A 16,011-nucleotide genomic window follows, 5' to 3' on the forward strand; every position below is an offset into this window, starting at 1 on the left:
ATAAGCTGGGCATGAAGAAAACTTTCAGAGTTTTCATTTCTGATGACACAGACTGGATATGTGTATAACAATCAGTTTCCGAGATATTCATTTGTTATTTTGGATACCTTTCATCTGGACACCCTATATTTAATGAATTTTTATCAAGGGCATCATATAAAGGCAAGGTTATCAATCATGAACTGGGAAGGGCACAGTAGAAGTCATGGCCTGACCACCTGACTAAAGTGACAAAATATTTCAGCATAATCAGTCTAACTCTTATGTCACCAATTCTATAATCTGTCACTCTGTATAACCTCAGCTGAATATATCAGGGTGATTCAAGGTTAACCTCACTTATTTTTTCCTGCAGATATAGGTATCAGAAAAATAAAACTCTCTTAGGGACAGCTGGTGGGAATACAGCATTCACTGCCTGGTACATGGCCATGTGCCCTGCTTCTACACATTAAGAGGTAGTATAAGACAGTGTCAGACCTTGTTATTCCTAATGCAGAAACGCACTGTTTCATCAAATTTCTAGTGAAAGAGAAACTGAAACCAGCATAAGCTCTTTGTAGGTTAAATGAACCAGTAGGGAAGAGATCCTGTCATATGCAAATGGCTACAGTTGTTACAGTAAGCTTTCTGAAGGCTGTAATGAAGACTCAAACCTACTGCATCTGTATGCCATGTGACCATTCACCATGTCAAGGAGCTGATTTTTGGAAGCACATGAATTACAGCAAGAGATATTGATTTAAACAGTGGTATAAGTGTTGGAAGTGTTGAAACAATTATCTATGAACACCTAGTTTTCAAGAAAGTGTACACTCATTGGATCCCACTGATGTTAATGTTCGACCAGAAGGTACAGCATACTGCTGTGTCTGCTGCACATCTGCAACTGTTTGAACTGAAGGAAAATATTCCTGGAGCCTATGACAAAACATGTGTGCACTACTTCACTCCAGAGCCGAAGTGGTCCAGCATGAAATGGCATCACAAGGAATCGCCACCACCCAAAAAATTCAGAACAGAGCCATCAGCAGACAAAATCATGGAAAGTGTGTTTTGGGATTCAAAGGGAGTGATCATATTGATTTTCTTCCACATGGTGTAACCATTATTGCACAGTATTACAGTAACTTGCTTCGCAAAGTGTGCCAAGCAACTCGGAAGAAAAGAAAAACCATACACTGAGACATTAGGCAAACATATAAATAATATTCAAGATGAAATTATGAGAATAAACTCATGAAATGTACATTACATACATACATAACCCATGGCTTGTATGTTGCTCACCAGTGCTCTTCGTATGGGTCACCAAAAACAATATGTGGTTAAATGCATTTTCCAATGTTGCTCAATTCAGAAGTTGGCACTATATAAAAATATATGCATGTTCAATAAATCTCCATTCAGATGTCCCAAACAATTGCTACTTCAGGACCAAATGGAGCAAAAATTAAAGAGTTTAAAATTCTGCTGACACATCCTGAACTAGCTACAGTCATGGCAAAACCTTCAATGGTGCTGCCCTTAGTAATCTACCAAGACAATGGAGAGAACGTATCAGTCCAATGGGAGAATAAAGCATGCAAGCAGAATTTAATGTAGACTGTAGTGACACAGTATAAACACACATACATATACAGTAAGAGAAACTGTATGATGACAGGCAAAATATGAATTCTTGCAATACTCACTTCAAGGACTTCAATTTTGATTACATCAATGGGTTTAGTAATTTCCTGAATGACTCCCATTGTAGCCTTAGCCATCATTTTCACCTTAGCTGAGTCAAAAAATAAAGATGTAGCAACAGTATTGGTTCGTCCCAGTGGCAAGATACCTATTGGAAACTTCCTCTGTACCGCGAGATCTCCATCAGCTCGACGCAACAAGCCAGTCACAGCCTGAAAGGTTATTCACCCTGTAATAATTACCAGCAGTGGCAAGTTATATAATGGGTCTAATTCAGTAGTTTGATGGAAAAATTTTGCATGCAATGTAATGACAGACACTGACTGATCATGAAGATCAGACTATAGATATTAACTCTCTCTCACTCACTCACGACCTGCAAGTCACTCACGACTCTGTAACTGCATTATACTTGCTCACATAACCATGCTGTTGAAGCACCTGTGATCCTATCATTGCTACATTTGCTCACAAAAGAATAACATTTAAATTTTCACAAAACCTTTCAAGAGAGAGGCAGAGAGGGATGAAATAAAGGAAACTGCCACCTATTCCCATCCACCTCCCTTTCACCTCTGACAACTATGTAGGACTGTCCTGATGAACAGAAATGAATCTGTAAACAGAACAGCAACAGAACCCACTGGATATTTATTACAAAAAAATAAGTAAAATATAAACAATAATTATGGTCGATAACATGCATGGTTGAACTACAAACACTGATCTTTGTGTGGGATTTCCTTGCTTATACAACCAGCAAATAATATGGACTAGGGTCATTAAAAGATACAGATAAAAGCATAACAATTAACCACAGACTAATAGTTAGGTAAAGCAGGGAAATAGGGCTGGTTAATCCACAGAAATAAACCAACAACACCCCTGGAGGACAGTTCAACACATGAGGCCGAGAAAAAATGGAAGCACAGCTCCCCTGTGGGCTCCAATATGGCCATACAGGTAAAAACCAACAGGCAAATGGAAAGGGTAAGGAGGATAAACTTCTAGGTAGGCAGAGAAGGGGAAAGTGAAATGTCAGCTGGCTCAGAAAATATAACTGCTGGGCAAGCACACAAGGCTCACAAATTCAGGAACAGGTGGCAATATACAGCACACAAGGCTCACAAATTCAGGAACAGGCAGCAATTTAAAACACAAAATGCTAGTTTCAAGTGACATAATATAATTCTGACATCCACAGTGAGCATGCAAAATTATAAAAACAAACTTCATAGTATCGCCGACTATAAAAATAAATTAATGAATCAGTTATATATTAACCAGCAGTCATCTGACTGCTGGAATCGGAACATCAGTGCAATATTTCATACCTGCACATACAGAAAATTATCTTTTCTAACCTGGTAAAAAAGGTAATATCATTCTCTGTATTTATTTGGTGGGGGTGGGGAGTCATGAGTCCCATCTATAAGAGAGAAAGCAAAGAAGGTATGCAGTTTATGTGCGTAATCTACCAAGTTCTATGAACCATTTCTTTATGTTGAAAGTGGCACAGGGAACCCTACTGCACAGAACCAAGCAGCAGAGGTTACCATTTATGCAAAGAAGGTTGTCACCTCAGATACAGTTCCATCTCCACCAGCAACAACTATGGTATCCACAATCTCATCCAACGATTCAACCAGTTCCCGTGCTTGACCTTCAAATTCAGTCTGTATAATATTAACACTGATTCCAGCCAAATGCAGTAGAGGAGCACAATACTTATCAAAATTCTTTCTTGATTTTCTGGATGGAGAGAGAAAAAGAAACCAAATGTTGACTACTTAATGGCACTGAATCAACTGTATCCACTAAAGTTTTAGATATCTTTACATAGGTTATGATGAATGTAGGCATAGCAACTTCTATCATAAGCTGATAAACAAATAACATCTCCATCAGATGCCTGGCACAATTTGAAGACTAAAAGGAATAATGAGAAATTACAGTACTCACACTCTTTATGGGTGTGAAGTCAGCATACTGACAAATGAAATCACACAAAAAAAACCCCTGCAGTCTTAGTCCACAAGCAAAATATACCGACCAAGCGACTGCTGCTTGTCTGTGAAGTTAGTGGCAACATTTTTCAGACAGAGGGTGTCACGTGGTCAGCACAACAGATCCCCATGGCCGTTAATCTCAGTTTTCTAGACCGGATCACAAATACAAGCATCCAAAATAAAATGCTTATACTGTTTGCTGGATACAGTTTAATGAATCATATGAGAAATTAATACATACTAAAAGAATTAAGAAATTCAGCTTAAACTAAAAATAACTTGAACACAGAATCAAAAAGAAATGCCAGCCAAAAGACAACATCAGTGAACAGGCACTGAGATACCAACTACCCAACAGGGACACCACTCCCACAAGAACATGACTGCTGAAACCAACACACTTTTTATTAATTTTATTTTAAGATCCATGGAAAGAGATGGTATCAAACTCAGGACCTGTATTATCTTAAACACTGTTCACTGACTGAGACATGTCTCACATATTATAATGTTTGGGGAACTGGCTCTACTCCATCTTCAAGTGATTGGTTCTAATTACACTGACAGAGGTAAAGGTAAAGCTATCCCTGTAACAGGCCGCAGAGGCCCATAGAGTTGTGAGACGTCGAGGCTCCTACATTTTCTCTAGACAGTTGGCTCACAGATGGTGGTAAGGTTGTCAGCCTTATGTGCTGGCTGCCCTTTACCCCCCAGAAAGATTCCTGGTACTCATTTCTGTTAGAGGCTGAGTTGACACCATGGCCATAGTGCGGCTGGAAGGATTAGGTCAATTGAAAAAATCCACCTCATTGGGACACGAACCCTTGACCTTCCAGCTTGTAGCATAGTGCCTCAACCAACTATGCTAGCACATGCCCCAATTACCCTGACAGATCATTTGTTTTCTTTTAAGACTGCTATCAGAGATTTCAATCAAATGAAAGAGTAACATAAGCAGAACTACAACATTCAGTCCTCTGCCCAAGACAATATAATGCAACCATCTTATACAAGAATAAATAAAGCATACAAAATATGTCAGTATGACACTTGAAGACAGTAGAATGGTAAACTCATGAAATGTGGTGTATATCAAATACACTTCAGACAATATACAATGTCCAGCATACTACTGTCATAATAACCAAACATCTCAGCAGAGCAGCAAATTCTTATATGCACTCCATACACATACATCCCTTCGCTTATTACATACCTCTTATCAGCTACAGGATTAAGAATGACAGTTATCTGTCTAGGTCTACTGCCATTCAGTACTGGCATTTCTCCATACCGCAGTGCTTCTTCACAGTATCCTCGCATAAGCTGGAAAGAACTGAATATAAGACCTTTTAGTTTCCTTATGCTGTATAATTTACACTAATGTAGCAAGAACACAATATAAAATAACAATTATAAACACTCCAATCACACCAACATAAAAGAAGGAATATCTAGGTACTGATTCCCCACGTACATACAATCTCCAACAAATCCACAACTTCTGCATGTCACTGAAATTGCTGTCGTGATGCCAAGACAGATAACAAGAATGATTCTACATATATTAACAGTTGGGCAATGATAAGTTTGGTGGGGGGGACTGCAAGTATCAGAAAATATAACTCACTGGAAGCAAATACATATACAGAGTAGACGACCTGCACATCGTCCCATGTAATACAAGTCTATGCAAGAACATCTCTAACAATGTAGGACTTCGACTGCTAAATCATCTGCCATGATATATTTAAGAAATACTGGTACTATATAAGTTCAAAAACGCTTTGAAAACTTACCTACTCGATCACTGTTTTTATAAAGTGGATGAGTTTCTCTCGTGTGAGACAAACACTAATCAATTATAATCACATAATTCATGAATAATCGGTTTTGGGAATCCCTAGCGCGCAGTTTTCCTTTCTTACTTCCAGCAACGAAGATAACACAGTCGGAGATGTACGTGAATGGGCTGCTCTGGAGAGATTGCAGATACCAAGAAGCTACACCAGGAAGGGAGAATAGATGTAATGAGATGTTGCAGTGTAGAGTCTATAGTGAAACGTTATACCAGTGCTATCACCAAATTCACCAATATTATCTCAAAGGACGCGCCATAGCTTAAGCGGTTAGTTGCTGGCTTCCCACCGCTGCGGTCTAGTCAAGTGGGATTTGTGATGGACAAAGTGGCGCTGGGACAGGTTTTACCCGAGTACTTCGGTTTCCCCTGCCAATGCTCATTCCATCAAATTCTCCATAAGCATTATCACCAGTAGAGGTACAATAGGACATATGGAAGCCGACGCGCCGAGGGGACCTAATATGGATTCCACCTTACACTATATGAAATCTTAACTATTGTAATCTACTGTAATCTATTGTAAACAATTTTAAGTATTGTAACTTTATTCTCTTATTGTAATCAGCCAATGTACAGTAACTGACTTGTCCTATATCATGTAACAATGATCTATAGAGACGAAATAAATAAGTAAATAAACATTGTAATATTCTAGCCAGTGCTATCGTGGAAGGAGTTCATGGATTGTGGGTTGACCTGACTTCGCGGAAAATCCGTCCAACTCTTCCGCATGACTCAAACAACGAGGGAGGAAGGAGAAGAAAACTCACTTAAAATAAATTAAAGACGGGGAACAAATTTTTACGTCAACATATTGAGGTTATATGACGAGAGCATTTCATAAGAGCCAAATACTTACTTATATTTGTCCACCCCATACTGCACACTGTAAGATGTAACTGCAAAAATAAAAAGAGACTTCTTCCAATTGTTTCGCACCACTTTAAGAACTTGAACTACCTTCGCCATTTTTCGGCCTGACGTTAAAAAATCATGTCAAACGTAACGGATCGCTATGCCAACATGTCACAAAAACGACTGTCATTTTAGTTACTGTAATCAGTTTATATTTCGTACCAAAAAGAAAATATCCACCATTGGACTGTTAATTACACGCACGGTTCAGCTTCGGCTTCCTAAACTCACGTGCTCCTTCCAGCACCAAGCTTTTCTACCCGTTCCTACCTGTTCCTACCTCCGTTTCCACGGTTTCCACACACCGGAACAGATGAACCAAAGAGAATATCTGACAGCACAGACAGCCGTTCTGCCGTGAACGTCGCACTTGTAGTTCTAGGTTCGGGGACCAGAAAAATGTTCTGTAGGTTCAATCATGTCAGTATTAGGGTTCAATTAGAACAATTAGAAGGCAGCAAGGTAGAATGAAATGTGGGCAGGTCCTCGGATAAGCAGTTCTATCTCCAGGGATATGACGCCATGTCAACCGACGTTTCGGAGGAATATGCCTCAAGCAGAGTTTCCTTGCTGCCTGTTTCATGCTAATTTCTTGCTTCGCTTAGTCTTTAAACCTGAAAATTGAGGCGACATGGGGTTATGTCCCAGTAGACAGATCCCTTCATATCCATCGACTTAAGGCCCTCAAGTCCTACATGTCCACAGATGTAGAATTAGGGGTTCACACAGCGATGAAAGAACATACAGCGGAATCGTCTGTCTGAACCGTCTGAACGCTCTGGACGCTTGCGAATATGGAAGGTGTATTGTTTTAAGCGTGGTTATGAACAAAATGATCCGATGCAGTAATGGAAAATTAAATTTTAATAAAATGTGTCGCCTTTGCATGAGCCGTGATGGTGCAATGTCGCCTATATTCACAGATGACACAGGTGGAATAATACCTGAGAGAATACTGTATTGCCTGTCACTGAAGGTTAGGTTAAGATTCGTACGCAGAAACCGGTGCTAATTACATCACATTTTATTCGGGTTTCTTTTGAGTATGAATTTTGTTATAGTGAGGTGTTCTTTGTAGTTGCACATATGAAGTGCAAGTAGGAAGAAACTTCTGGAGAAATACAAAGTTATAATGAACATTTTACCATTACAATAGATAGATCATTCATTAGTATGATGTAGGTTACAGTTGCCCTTTAATTCTTATGTGTTCTACTTCATTTGAGAGACTTAAAATGTTATCTGTGTTTAGAAACTATTCAACAATTAGCCTAATGGCATTAGTTGGGGATATATAGCTTTCGTAAGTCTAGTAATCATAAATAAAATTGGGATGCAGAAACATGTTACATAGATTGAATTATATCTGTTAGGTTTAAACCATTCTTCACTATAGGAAACATTGATGTGTGTGTGTGTGTGTGTTCTGTACCTTTGGTATTCCTTTCAGATGGTTGTCAGATCTTTGGGAAGAAAGAGCCAACTCTTTTGTCTGGTATAAACATTCCAACATCTCTTTCCTAAATAAGGCAAAAGGCTGAGAAAAATAGTATTTTTATATTAATATTTTAAACTAGACAGCATAATTTAATCCAAAATTAAAAATAGATGCTGTATAAGCTCTATTTTTGTTTCAGGTGTTAACTGATGATGGTTTGCCAGTGCTTATATGTGCACAGTGCATATATCAGCTGAACTGTTCATACAAATTTAAAACACAGTGTGAAAATTCTGATGCTACTCTCCGAAAGTACCTAAATAACATAGAGTTAAAAACTGAGGTAAGCAGGACTCAGAGGCAGCAAACACTGAATAAAGCCTCAGAATTCTTATGTTAGGTACTTACAGGAATCAACAAAGATATTAAAATATATATAATCAGCTAACATTTTCCAGTAACAGTCTTAAGTTATTGAGGGTTAATTTATGTTACTAAATAAGAATTACTGAACATATGATTCAAAAGCACAGTCATAAGTGACATACACAGGCATAAGTTCAGCTATATATGGACAGTTACTTTTTTCTTGTGCACTGTTAACTTAATATGTCTGTATTTATAAGACTCACCAGTAAATTCTTACACTTTGTGAATGTGACTGCCTTAACTATTTCACATGTTATTCTTTTTTTTTTCATTGGTGCTACAGCCCTCATTTGGCCTAGGCCTACCTCCATGAAATTCTCCATTTACTGTTATTCTTTACTGTGTCTAAATAAATATCTGGATAAAACCATTGAAGGTGGAAAAGCATCAGTTTAGAAAAATTAACTACATCAATTTTAAGAATTAAACAATAATCTAGGATATGAAACTGGCATCAAAGGAATTTATTTTGCCTGTGAGGAACACAGTTAAAGCAAGAGGGTCATCATATAATTTGCCCAGCATTTTTTAATGCGAATTAATTATACCAAATTTATTTCTTTGAGATTTTCTGAGCAAAATTTTATTTGAATATCTTTTCCCCATATGTGATACATTTTCTGCCCACCTCTTAAATGTAATTCTTTGCAGATAAAAACAGAATTTCAAGATGAGGCTTCCAGGTGTGACAGCATGATCAACTGCAATGACTTTGATGAAAAGGATGATGACTGTGTTACTGCCTTCAGTTTTTCTACTTCCAAGCAAGCATTTGTCACTGACAGCACAAACCAGCAAGCAAATGTGAAGTTGGAAAATGTAGATAATCAGCCTTATGCTTATGATACTGCCTGGGATTGCAGCGAATCGGCTGCTGTAGTTTCAGTTGGTTTAAATCAGTATGGGACATGTAATGAAGGAGAACGAAGGGTTGGAGTAAGTGTAACTGGTGACAGCATGCAAATCCCTAGTACAAAAAATGCACCTATTGAAGAAGAAAGAAATGGGAATTGGGGTACAGCAATATCTGTTTTTAAAGATATAGTAACATCATACAAGGAACCACAAGTAAAAGTCAAGATGAAAGAATACAAGAGAACACTGAAGAATAGTTTCAGTAGCAAGAATATTTATGCCAACAAACTGTGCAACATGTTAGTGGCTTCTGAAATGAATCAGCATCCTAAAAAGCAGTATACATGTCAGTTATGCTTCCAGTCATATGCTGGCCGTTCTGGTTTATGGCAACACCTCCAGAAGCACAGTGGACGGCAGTATGTATGCAAAGTGTGCAAAAAACATTTTACAAGAGGAAATATTCTCAAACAGCATGAGAGAACGCATTCTGAAAATTCTTCTGACATTAAATGTTCAATGTGTAAAAAGACATTCCTGAATATTATGCAGCTCAAAAGGCATGAAATTGGCCATATCATTGACTGGAATAATGGTAACATGTAGACATAGTATTAAGTATTATTAAATGATGAAAATTGGCTTCCAGAACTATGGAGCCATGGGCACATTCCATTATGAATATTTGACAGCAGTTAATCACCTGCACAGGTTGTACACTCGACCAGCAGAATCATTTGGGGTAATGAAGTAGGGTAGGACATAGAAGCATGCGGCCATGTCTTATTTGAATATACTATCTGAGCATTTGCTTGGGGGGACTGAGAAGAATCATGAAATTTCAGCCAGGATAGCTGATGAATCCATGGCTCTCTGCACAAGTGCATATGAAGGACTAATGACCATTACTTTGTAGCATTTAGTAGTTATATTGTGACGTGTATACTCATTGCTAGATGACAACCCACTGAACAAATTACCACAGATGTGCAGAACAGTAGGCGAGTCTAGTAGCGTTCTGAGATGCCAGCCTGCCAGGATATGAGCGTGGGGGCAGAGGAATTGGAGTTGAGTCTTTGGAATTGGCAGTCACCATATAAGGTCAAGAAAGGGAATTAGGCAGGACAAAGAAGACTTCATATGATATTTGAAGACATAGTGAGACTGTTATAAATCCATTGCCAGGTTATGGTTAGTGAAGACTAACCCTAGTGCATGTTCAGTGGTTAACTGTTAAAAATGTGTGAAAATAGCAATAGTGCTGTAATTTCCTGTAGTCCAGAGTTGGATGAATGTACAAGGTGCAATAAATCCAATCATCCAATGCAAAACTACGTCTATAGTCACACCTACACATGGTAGTATTAAGAAGTATATGCTGTAAGTCCACCCATGTGTGCTGTTTTTTTCATAGCATTATCCTGTAAACTTGCATTAATATCTCTATGATTTTGCTTCCACTCTCCAAGTTTAACAAGAAATTTAATGTTCTTCCCAACATTCTTGTGACAGCACACCAAAACACATACAATAATAGATGTAACTCAGAAAGAGACTGCCATAGATCAACAACACAGCTGTGAAATGCTGATATGCCAATGTCGTCAAACCATATTGAGGTTTCTGTCCACGGTGAGTTCACAAATTTTATTGTCAGACCTTGTATATTACAAGAACTACAGGAAGTGACCTGCTTCCAAACTTGCTTCACACTGCATAAATAAGTCCTGCAATACATTCTGAAGTTCATCCTCAGAAACTGAACAATTACATGTATTATCTCTTTCAAGTTAACTTTTGGTGGTGTGAAGGTTATTTGCACTTTTCCCATCAGGCTCACCCAGCGATAAAAATCACAATAAGATTTGGGGAACTAGGAGACCAGAGTCCTTTGCTAATTATTCTGTACTCAGAGTCTTTCTTCAGATGTCAACTGAAAGAAGGGATTTAATATTTTGCTTATATGCAAATTTGATTTATGTATGTTGAATAAATATTGGAGTGATTATTTGTTGCTTCTTTACAGTACACCACCCTGAACGTTTGCAATCTTCAGCTGACATTTGACCAACCTTGAAACGTGAATGTCATTCAAAAACTGCTGTCCAGCTAAAAGAACATTCTCCAAAAGCCTCACAAAGCATTTCAAGGGTTTCGGTAGTAGATTTACCAAGCTTCATGCAAAAGTTGATGCAGACATGTTGCTCGATTTTGCCATCTATTGCAGACAAAACGAAACATGAAGTCCAAAAAGTACTTGTGTAAAAGCATTGTGTGTTCACGGTGCTGTCATGTGGCAGACTGATGCAATAGGCTTGCGGAAGTGTGACCTTGGCCTTCCTTTTCATCTTCTTTCACCAAGGCAGTTACTACGGTAACAGTCAGGAAACTTTCTGATAGCAAATTCGCTTTGTTCGTAAACTTAGCTAGCTGATTACTGATAATCACATTATTTCTTATACGGAAAACTATATTTTGACTTAAGAATGACTTGCCTTTCAGAAAGGGCTTTGGAACAGAACTTGTTCTTAGGTCAAGGATCAAGTGTATTGAAGATTTCCATATTCCTTCAAAGGGTGAGAGTAATAGATGCACAAAGGAGATCCTGTGGCTAGGCCAAATTTTCCCTTCTCTCCTCACATTCCTCCTCTGCCATCCACACAATCTGCTACTTGCCATTTTCCCCACCTCTCTCAATGGCCAGCAAGCAGTTCTGCATTAAAACAAGTGCTATTACCTTCAGTTGGTCTAAATTAATTGAGAGCATTTAAATGAAATAGCATGTTCTGAATCTGCACAGAATTGGAAGTACCCGTATTTCTCTTCCCTGTGGTCTATAATTAAAGTTATTCTGTCACAACTCATTCTTCATGTACAGAATTTCCACTTCTACCTAAATGTCATTATTATGAAGTTCATATGCTATATTGAGTTAGTCCCTCAAATATGAAGTAATGTAATCATAAGTTCAATAATTACATATTAAGGACTGCTTTAGAAATTTGTCTCAAATTTGGTCGCCCTGGTCTTAATGAACCCATTTTGAAGTCCTAAAGACAGTATTCCTGTAGCTCTTATATGGGTGATTTCCAAGTAGCGGAAGATCTTCACAGCTCTTCCCACATTTAAGGCTCAAATTAGTACTGTCACGTGTTTTGTGACTAGACATGAGGTTTAGATTGGTAATTGGATTTATTGGACTCTTGAAACTTTAACTACAATGAACTCTAACAGTTCCATGGAACTGCGTACTTAGCAAATCATTATAGCATGCACTAAGTCTTCTCAGTCTGCTGTGTCTTCACTAGGTGTTGCTCCCATGCTGGCTAGCACTCATTTCTGCCTTGTCTGTATAGTGCCACTGTCTGCCTCCAAACCTTTTGATCCAGTGTCACAGCCACTATGGTGGACTGTACAGAAACACCGCTTCCAACAGCTTTCTACTATTGTGTGCATGTATGCTGTGGCAATCAAGCGATTTTGGTGCTGTAGAAATGTGCTTGCAGAGCTGTTCCCTAGCAACAGCTTTCTCTGCTGGCTTTACAGTTCTGGCTTTCAGCAGACATGCCACAGTACTGTTCATTTACAAATTATTTGCATACAGTTACCTCTCAAGTCCATTGTACTTAAATGAAAAGAAGGAAAAATAAGAAGTAATTTCTTCCTTAATTGACCCAGTAGTATAGACTATATGGTGACAAGAAAAGCAACATACTACTTCATATCCAAATTCAATTCCCACCAAAGGTGGCTATTCTAACAAGAGAGATTTCTTTTCCCCTTACTTTCTACAGGCAAATGCTGGAGCACAGTGGGAATTACCTTTTAATGTGTCTTCATTGCAATACTTGGCCTGCAGTTCAGTTGGCCCTCTACTGCATTAGTGTCATTAGAATGCCTCTTTATTTAGTCAGCATACAGCTGCTGTAACTCTAATTTTCATCGTGTTACACTTTCCTCATATGAGTTATTCATAAACAGTATTATTAGGAGGGCTATTCTTAGCCTGAAAGGATGTGGTTGTTACATCTTATTCAAGTGATCTTACTGTCAATATACCATTTGTACTTGTTCAAGGTCTTGTCAGCTCTTAGAGAGCAGTGTCTAAATGAAGATGAAAAAAACTTGGTGCTTGTGGAAGAGGATTGGGATGAGACCACCATACAAAATTCTGAACACACTGTAACTAGCATTATGCTAGTAGAAAAGTGGAATAACAGAAGTTTCTCACTTCTGTGGGGGGTTATTGGGTAAGGGGATATACAGTACCATTAGAGGAACTGAACAGTAACTGTTCTCCTAGAAGTATTATGTTAGTGTGAAAGTGGCCTAAAGAAATGTTTTCTCAGACATTTGCTGTTGAGTTCAGGAGTTGGGGGTGCAGACAGACACTGAATTGCCTAATCATGTTAGGTATACTGAATTGATCTTATGCTGGCAGACAACAGTGAAATTAGCACTGCTGTCACAAGAATCTCCCTGTCATGGTGCAAATTCTGGACAATAAAAGATACACAGTGTGTCCAGGATCTGGTAGGACTGTGTTCATTAAAAATACAAGATGTGAATTATTTTAAATTTCACTCTTTTTATTCAAAATAGTCTCCTTCTGAATCAATACATAGCTGGAATCGATTGAAAAGTTTTCAAAAACAGTCACTGTACTTTTTTGTGGAATCGCATTTAAAACTGCAGTACATTCACTTTGGATGTCCTGGATGGTGTTGTGATGGTCTCCTTTCATTGCCAACTTAACTTTTGGGAACAACCAGAAACCTGCTGGAGGCAAATCTGGTGAATACAGAGGATGATCAAGGACTGTGATTCCTTTTCTGACCAAAAGAGCACACACGATTTTCGATTTGTGGGGTGGGGTATCGTTGTGGAGGATTGGCCAGGAACCTTGCTTTCGATATTCATGTCAAATTCGAGGAACTGTCGCCCACAAACAATTGAGGACTCCGAGATAATAATCAGAATTCACTGTTTGACCCTCTGGCAGAAATTCCTTTGGAATCGAAGAAAACTGTTAGCAGTGTCTTTACTCGACTCTTTTGTATGTGCACTTTCTTTGGTTTTGCCTTCTTTGGGCTCAACCATGCTGCACTCTGCTGCTTTGTGAAAGGCTCATATTAAAAACACCATATCTCGTCACCAGTAACAATCAATTTTGTAAATTTTGAATCACTTTGGGCTGACCATAACATGTCTTCGCAGTGTTCCATTCTGGCATGCTTTTCATCGCCTGATAGCGTGTGCGGTACAAACCACACACAGACCTTCTGTTTGCCCAAATCCTTGGTCATAATTTGATGCACAGTATTTTCTGGTATTCCCAAAAGCTCCTCGATGGGTCTTGCAGAAACACATCTGTCTGATGCAAGGATTTCGGTCACTTTTTTCACATTTTCTTCAGTGTGACTTGTTCTCAGCTTTGATGCATGTGGAGTGTCTTCAATGTACTCCCTGCCGTCACAAAATACAGCATACCATTGAAAAATGTTTGAGCAACTCAAACAATCACTACCATGCACAATTTTCATCATTTCGTATGCTTCTCCGGCTGTTTTGCCTAACTTCAAACAAAATTTGACGTTGGCTTTCTGTTCAACCGCCATTTTCTGATGAGCGTTAGAACAGTACTATTACATTCAAGGTCAGAACACATGATGCAGTGACGCGTGCGCTTTGAAATTATAGACAGCCACAGCTGAGACTTCAAGAATCTTAATGCCACACCTCACCAACAGATGGCATTGCAGGGCAAAATTTAAAAAATTGAGTCATAACGAATCCTGGACACACCATGTATGCGAAACAGGAATCTGAAGAAGCAATCTCATCATACAATGAAAGTGTGTTTAATGACACAGAAGCAGCATGAGATGAAAGTAGTGTGAGCAGAAGCCAAAATTAAGTTTGGCCAGAATCAAAACAACCTTGGAATTCTGATGGTATTTATCCTTTTACTGTAGGTCTCAATGTACTGAAGCTATTATACTCTTAATAGTGATGGGTTTTACCCATGGCTTCCTCATGTGACTACTGAAGATATGTTTTGGGGGTCTAATACAAATGTAACATGATATCAGGGATATATTTAAAAATTACAGGTCCACTCGTGGACATTTTGATACTCAATTTTACACAAGCAGAATGATTTCTTCATATATTGAGATTTCTATATCATTAAACTAGATAAGACTGAGAAAAACCAAGACAGACAGGAAATTAGATTTTTTTATAAAGATAATGCCTATGAAAAATTTTAGAGGGAGAAATTATTTTCAAACAACACATACCCAACAGATATAAACACTCATACAAACACACATACTGACAGCTACCTGTGTGACAGTGAAATGTTTCACATGCAGAGACTTGCTACATAATCTTACCATTCTGTGATAGAATAATAGATCACTGAAAATTTTCCTGACTTCAGTTCAGAATTGTTGGAAATCAGTCCAAGGGAGCTCATCCTTAATACACCCACATCACAAGCCAGTCAGACATCTTGCTTTCAACATCAACATGCCGATGACTGTCCTGCCACAGGATCAGTCCTGTGGTGTTGCAAGAGCTTAAACAAGAACTAAGATTGACCCCCCAAAATTGTAACTGTTGATGAATTGTAAAGTCTGCCTGAATACAGACCCATGTTTTTTATTTACCATACATCTGTAAACACAAATTTGAGTTGCATTAAAATGTGGAAAGGAAAACTCCAGAAATGTAAGTGCTGGTGTTTTTATACACAATATTTTGTTTTATTTTAGGAAATTATAAACATTATCAGAAATAACTACTCC

General features: G+C 38.3%; 2 protein-coding genes across 5 annotated transcripts in view; one reads left to right on the plus strand and one right to left on the minus strand.

The window, feature by feature from the left end:
- The window catches only part of LOC111872912 (acylglycerol kinase, mitochondrial), a 21,185-nt gene extending 14,411 nt beyond the window's left edge, over window positions 1–6,774 (minus strand). For 2 of the 3 annotated variants that reach the window (XM_023867192.2, XM_023867191.2), the window contains exons 1-4: window positions 6,422–6,774; window positions 4,918–5,037; window positions 3,273–3,444; window positions 1,695–1,904 (exon numbers count right to left, since the gene is read on the minus strand). In XM_023867192.2, coding sequence (XP_023722960.1) covers window positions 1,695–1,904; window positions 3,273–3,444; window positions 4,918–5,037; window positions 6,422–6,531 — 612 coding nt within the window. In that variant the 5' untranslated portion in view covers window positions 6,532–6,774. The remainder of the gene's footprint in view (window positions 1–1,694; window positions 1,905–3,272; window positions 3,445–4,917; window positions 5,038–6,421) is intronic. The other variant, XM_023867193.2, reaches the window with a different exon arrangement.
- Window positions 6,775–6,857: 83 nt separating this feature from the next.
- Window positions 6,858–10,738, plus strand: LOC111872958 (zinc finger protein 778). 2 transcript variants are annotated; one of them, XM_023867284.2, is made up of 3 exons: window positions 6,858–6,939; window positions 8,115–8,258; window positions 8,996–10,738. In XM_023867284.2, the coding sequence occupies exons 1-3, from the start codon at window positions 6,877–6,879 to the stop codon at window positions 9,803–9,805; spliced, it is 1,017 nt and encodes a 338-aa protein (XP_023723052.1). In that variant the 5' UTR covers window positions 6,858–6,876; the 3' UTR covers window positions 9,806–10,738. The 2 variants fall into 2 exon arrangements, with proteins under 2 accessions (XP_023723052.1, XP_023723051.1); XM_023867283.2 differs by lacking the exon at window positions 6,858–6,939 and adding an exon at window positions 6,979–7,453.
- Window positions 10,739–16,011: the final 5,273 nt, after the last annotated feature.

The sequence above is a fragment of the Cryptotermes secundus genome, unplaced genomic scaffold (genome assembly GCF_002891405.2).
Source record: "Cryptotermes secundus unplaced genomic scaffold, Csec_1.0 scaffold407, whole genome shotgun sequence".
NCBI lineage: Eukaryota > Metazoa > Arthropoda > Insecta > Blattodea > Kalotermitidae > Cryptotermes > Cryptotermes secundus.

What these genes read in the sequence shown, in the direction of transcription:
- LOC111872958 (XM_023867283.2), top strand. Translation starts at nt 7,301, where the DNA reads ATGAACAAAATGATCCGATGCAGTAATGGAAAATTAAATTTTAATAAA. An exon ending in TGTATTGCCTGTCACTGAAG is followed by an intron (nt 7,454 to 8,114) that starts GTTAGGTTAAGA and finishes TTTTTGTTTCAG; the next exon opens with GTGTTAACTGATGATGGTTT. An exon ending in ACATAGAGTTAAAAACTGAG is followed by an intron (nt 8,259 to 8,995) that starts GTAAGCAGGACT and finishes AATTCTTTGCAG; the next exon opens with ATAAAAACAGAATTTCAAGA.